At 37.8% G+C, this 6,379-nt stretch overlaps 1 protein-coding gene across 3 annotated transcripts in view; it reads left to right on the forward strand.

The window, feature by feature from the left end:
- The window catches only part of KLF3 (KLF transcription factor 3), a 28,872-nt gene extending 22,493 nt beyond the window's left edge, over positions 1-6,379 (forward strand). For all 3 annotated transcript variants that reach the window (XM_074865978.1, XM_074865977.1, XM_074865979.1), the window contains 2 exons: positions 1,062-1,222; positions 2,386-6,379. In XM_074865978.1, coding sequence (XP_074722079.1) covers positions 1,062-1,222; positions 2,386-2,567 — 343 coding nt within the window. In that variant the 3' untranslated portion in view covers positions 2,568-6,379. The remainder of the gene's footprint in view (positions 1-1,061; positions 1,223-2,385) is intronic.

The following is a 6,379-nucleotide window of genomic DNA, read 5'->3' on the forward strand; positions in this document are numbered from 1 at the left end:
AAAAGACAGGAGTTCTAGAAAGCTTATTTCTGTCCCATGGAGGAGCTGGTTTTGTGACAAGGAGTGTTAATATCTGCACATTATATACTCACTTTCAGTTAAAAGCTAAAGAATACATAAAAAGTAGTGATACAGATCTGCTAACAGGTTGACAAACGCAACTTTGTGAGGTTGCAAGATTTGTAATGCCACTTTTAGATCAACGTACTTATTTCTTTTTCTAACATCGACATGGAAGAAAGAATCAGTTTGTCCCCAATTCTACAGTAGGGGCGGTGTTCAAACCTAAATATCCACGGTCAGTGACACCTTTTAAGAAGCTCGATGTGTTTTCACATGCGTGAATGTTTATGTTTTTGTTTGTTACAGAAGTTCATATGTAGCTAGTGTGTGTCTTACCTGCACTGTACCTGTGGGCTTCAAAAGCAAAAAATTATGTTTATGAAGGTGGAGGGACGACTTCAGACATCCTGTGGGTGTGCCACACAGGCTAAACTCTACTTTTAGGAATTGACGTCAGTGGTATAGCGAGGCCGCACCCTTCTGCCAGCACCAAACAGGAAATTCTTAATTACTCTCTAAAGGAGTGGCTGGAACAATAAAGATTGAGTTCTGCTTTGAAACCCTAAAGATACAATTTCTTTAATAATATGGAATAGCTGTTTCCAATTACAAGTGAATTAGTTATTTTTGAAGGAAGAAGATGAAAAATTGTGAACAAATACAAGATGAGTTCACTATGAACTCAAGAGTGTGAGAAATCTGGATTTGACTGAAAAACAGGAATTTGAAAGGGGTTTTTCCTTTGTAAGCTTAAAAAAAGCTAGGGAGTAGTAAAAATGGCTACATCATGCCACTAAGTGAGCAAACTTTTAAAAATATTGCTGCTAGAATACATGAAATTTGCTAAACCCTCTTGAATTTTTCGACATGTATGTAATGTTGCTCTTTCTGCCAAGAGGCAGAGTGGTAATGAATAAAGGGCTCTGTCATGATTCATATTAGCTGAGGTTTGCTGTGCTAAATGTTTTTCATTTTTAACATTCAATTTGCATTTGCAGGAATCACCCTTCAGTTATAGTTCAGCCAGGAAAGAGACCTTTACCTGTGGAATCTCCGGACACACAAAGAAAACGCAGAATACATCGATGTGATTATGAAGGCTGCAACAAAGTCTACACTAAAAGCTCCCATCTGAAAGCTCACAGAAGAACCCATACAGGTTTGAGCATTGCTATGCTTTTCTTTCATCAGGTCTATGGTAAAATAGTAGACTAAGCTGTTAGTTTGTGCTAATGGCCAGGTGACCACAGGTGTGAATAACAAAATAACAGAAGTTAGATCTGGCATTGTTCTGAATATAATTACAGGCTGAGCAAAAGACAGAGGATGTAGCGGGAAAAACACACAACGAGAGACTGTAAGCCAAAGCAGGATCACGGTGTATGCTGGTGTGCTTTACATTCACTGGCTCTTTGCTTATTTTCTGTCCAGTTGCTCACAGATTACTCATTCTGCACAGCCCATAAACACCAAATCAGTTCAAATTGCACTACCTCACCTCTTGCATCACTGTTAAATTTGACTGAGACTTCCATGGGAGTAGCCCATTTGTAAAAGTCCGGACTGTGTGCCAAATACAAACACATCTGTTTTACGTGGACATGCTAACCACTGGTCCGATAGTGCTCTTTTCTGAGTGAGTGCTCCAATAAACATATCCCCATCTCTGTTCTCCACAGAAATGTTCATCTTGGCATACTGAATGCACATACGCACATCCAATGTTTCTACAAAGATAGGGGACACTTTTAGGTAGAATGGAGCCCAGTTCATGTCTGTCTTACATCAAGCCAGCACTTCACCTACTGGGCAGCACAATGGTGTTAAGGAGAAGGAGGATGACATATTAGAAAGTAATGATTGAGAGAGATTTTAAGTGGAGTTACTTATGACAGTGGTGCCAGTTATTTATACTACAGTAACTTCAAGAGATCACAATAAGATTTCTGTCTGCTATGCTGAATGGTAGCACCAGTCCTTTCCCCCAGCTAGTCTAGAATATGAGGTCCTGGTTTTGAAAATATGTGAACAAGTGCTGAAACCTTCACACTTCTGGGCTTGATGAGACAAAACAAGTGCTAATATGGCAGAGGGAGGAACAAAGACAATAATAAGTTGTGGCAGGAAACAATTTTTTGATCTGTTAAGTTTGACTACACAGTTTCTAGTGCAGAGTACTCTGCAGCCCAGTGCTGTTTGGAGGCTTTTTGAGTAAGCATTAAAGTACTTGCTGAAATTTGACAAGGCAAGAGGATAAATCTGTCAAATATTTAACTGATGTGTTTGTGTCTTAAATCCCCACTTCTGTGTTTCTTTTTCCAGGTGAAAAACCGTACAAATGCACTTGGGAGGGATGCACGTGGAAGTTTGCTCGTTCTGATGAACTAACGCGGCATTTCCGCAAGCATACAGGAATCAAACCTTTTCAGTGCCCAGACTGTGACCGTAGCTTTTCACGTTCGGACCATCTTGCTCTTCACAGAAAACGCCACATGCTAGTCTGAATGTCTTCTGTCCCTGACTCCTGTCACACCTTTTTTTTTTTTTTTTTCCACATACGCATTTTAATTTGGATTCAGCTGGTCTGAATCTTGGAGTTTATACCATTAAAAGCTTATGTATGGTCAGTAACAGATGTTATCTAACCCTTCTATGTCCTTGCCACGGGTCAGACCTAAAGAATGTGAACACTTCTTTTTTTTCTCCTGGGGATGCTAAGCAAACCCTTTCTGCAGACAGTATGTTTAATGTATTCCATTGTGAATAAGGGAATTTGTAAACTAACAGCTTTTGTTGGTTTCTTCATATAATCAACCCAACATATACTGATAAAGTAGTAAATGTTACTGAATATCCAAAATGCTAGTCCTTGCCAGAGACTTTTATTTATGTACCCTGTAAGGGATACACTCTCATTTTCTGCTTAACAATGCAATGAATGGACTCTCCCAACCATGTTGATTTCTGCAATATGGTTAATATAACAGTTTTAGAAAGGCACCTGATTCAGAAATCCCCTCTGCCCAAACAGTGAATAACACTGTAGAAATAAATCTAAACAATATAATTACTTTACAGAAAGATCGAGTCACAGTATAATTTACCCCAGTCAAGAAGAAAAATTGGCAGGAATTGGTCTATACATAATACCGTGTCTCTAAACCGATGTCATCTGTCCTCTGTATTATAGTGTAGTATATATCCTTGTTTTTATTGCGTAATGCCCTGGTGGATCTGTTAAATGAAGACCTTGTGTGACACTGTATGTCTGGTTTCTGTGCAAGTGTATGGATGGAACACACACGGTACTCTTCTCTGATGTGGCATTAAATGATACTCATAGAAGCCTACCACACCTTATTTCAGGGATATAGATTATCCCCCTACAATCACTCCCCTACATTTCCTCTAAAGAATTTTTTCTCTTTGCTGTACCTCAGAAAATAGCAATCATGAAAAATGCTCCAACCTGTATTGTTGCCAGTGCCACTTTAATACACTACAGTATTTAAAATTATTAATCCACGATATTTTTATGAGAAGATGGCATCAGATACGAAGTGCTTCTGATGATAAATTGAGTCATGTATCTCTTTTGGATAAAGACATGTACCAAATCATCCATTTGATAACTCTGATTTGTGAGTCTGGTAGTAGGTGGACGAAGCTTCCCTGTGGATGTGTCTGTTGCATTAAAATGTCACATCAGCAAGTCCTAACCCCCATGTCAGTTAGGAAACACAACTCAACAGATAAACTGAATTCAAGCAACCTGCAGTTGACCCTAGAAATGTTCCTGTCTCTGGAAGCCTGCTCAAAGGAAGGTTTCTGTCTTTATTAGCTGGCAGACTTTGTGGCATTGCAAGGAAACAGGATGTATTTCTCTAGGCTCTCAGGCACCAGAGCATTTTCTTCTTACCCCTACATAAGGTAAACACGGTTCCCTGCAAATTAAACATACTGAAGTCAGATCTTCATTTCTCTTGGAAAAACCCACTGGAAAATGGAGGGGTGAGGGGAGGAGAAGTTTCATAAAACTCTCCAGGAAGAGGCAGGTGGAGTGTCCATCTGCAGGTGGGTGTATTTGAGCTCATGGAGCAGGTAGGCTGTGCTTCTATATCCTGTGGAGTCCAACAGCAAACGAAAATAATTTTGCAGATGCGAGAGTTTGAGTGCAAAGAGCCTTCCCTTGGTGCTGGTTTACCAGCTGTTCTGCTGACATCCACATACCCATAGAATTAGAGGAGAGGATCTGTACTTCTTGGAGAAAAAAGCTCCTGCGTCAATTGCTGTGAAATACAAAGTATTGTTCCAGTTATTTGACAAAGCATACACGTGGGAATATGGAACCAGCAATTTTATTTAAGGAATAGAGCCCTGAACATGTGCTCTACAAAGAGGAAAACAGGGCTTTGCAAAGCAGGGCTGGGAATGTTGCTGCAAAGCTTTTGTGAGGAAGACCCATGTGCTCTGTTACAGCACCATACATCCTCACCACTTTGCTAGGACTGAGGGAAGTTAACACCAGATCTATTCTTGTAACTGGCCCTCATCTGCTTATCTGGGGAGCTGAGAAACCTGGGAGATGAATCGAACTTTTTTTGTTAGACCAGGTTGTTACTAACATTGAGGAACTTGCAGGGAAGAGCATTATATTAATGAGCAGCTGTTCTAGAATGGAGATTTTTGTTGGATATTTTTATTGTCAGTGGTAGCAGAATTGGCCTCCTTCATTAGGCTCTAGGTTTTAATGGCAGTTCTACAAATGCAGACACATCACTGACAGAGGCTGTGCGGAGCCCCTGTAGCATCAGTCGCACGTCTACAGATATTTAGTATGCTGGGATGAAAACAATTCTCTATTATAGTCTAGGGAAAAAAGTGGATGAGATCCTATAAAAATAAGCAGCTTAATGGCAGCTGGTCCCATTTTTAGCTTAACAAATGCAGATGCATAAGATTCATGATGTTTAAGGAACATTCCAATGTTCTCTTTGTCTTTTAAGGTTTTCACAAAATGTTTTCTTTAACCTTTTTTTTTTAATTTAGAAATCTAAAATCAAGTACCCTAAAAGCAGAACTTCTTTGTAACTGCAAGTTAATTCGGATAATTTAATCTAGGTTATTTGCCATGCTTATTCATTAGCCTGTGTATGTTTTTCCTGAAAATATTTATGCTAATGGTAGGGACAAATACAGTGGAGATTCAATAGAACTTTAAAATATCTTTATTCATGTGCCTTGTGATTTAGGACAACAGAAATTTAAATATTAAATATAAATATTTGAGATTATTTCATATAAATGCCTTGCTTATAGGATTTTTCACTTGTGTCTGTGGTGTCTTTTTGTGGGATGTCAAAAAAGTCAAAATACGTAATGTGAATTTACATCTTAACTGGCTCATTGATTCATTTTAGCAAACTGATTTGAGGGGTATCTTGTAATTTTTAAATATACACAATTAAATACTTTTTAAAACCAGTCCTTCCATCTTGGCCCTAAAGAGAAGCCAGTTTAGATAGAAAGACAAAACCCTAATCTGCAAAACATGTGTATTTTAAAAAACCACCTTTTTCCCTAGCAGAACTTACACAGTTACACTGTGCAGTAACAGGTAATACTGATTTACTAAAATGGGCCTGTTTAAGCCATTTGATTACAATAAATTACTGGTTTCTAAGACAATCGCAAAAAATTATTAATGTGTGTGGTTTCATTTAAATATACACCACCATTCTGCAGTGATATTTCTAATGCCACATCTTGTGCAAATATGTTGTCTCTGTCAAGGTTAGCAACATGTAGATGAACACATCCTTTCTATAAAAAATTACAAAGCATTTTACGTATCTTAAGAGGGCTACACCAGTTTTCATTATATTTTACAGGTATTAGCACTTTTAAAAAATTTAAATATTAGAGGGTCAAAATAATCTTTCTGCTTAGCATCTCTCACCTGCAAATATAGCAGGGATGTTATATTTACTTTAATACTTGTATAAACTATGCAGAAATTTTTTAATAAAACGTAATATATTTTATAAGCTAATAAGACTGAATGGATAAGTAAAGGTTTCTAGTGTGCATTACTATAACTTACAACTATGGAGACATTTTGGTAATCTTTTCTTACTAAAGATGTGAATGTTTAATGTACTTTCACTGTTTCTACTTTGGTAGTCCAATGGGAATTCAGTAATGACATTTTGTCATGTCAAACTGTGAACATAAATTTGTACTGTACAGTCCTCATACTATATTTAGGATACAATGCCTATGTATTATACTTGTTAATAAAACCCTCAGAATATTG

This window comes from Strix uralensis, chromosome 4 (genome assembly GCF_047716275.1).
Source record: "Strix uralensis isolate ZFMK-TIS-50842 chromosome 4, bStrUra1, whole genome shotgun sequence".
Classification (NCBI taxonomy): Eukaryota; Metazoa; Chordata; class Aves; order Strigiformes; family Strigidae; genus Strix; species Strix uralensis.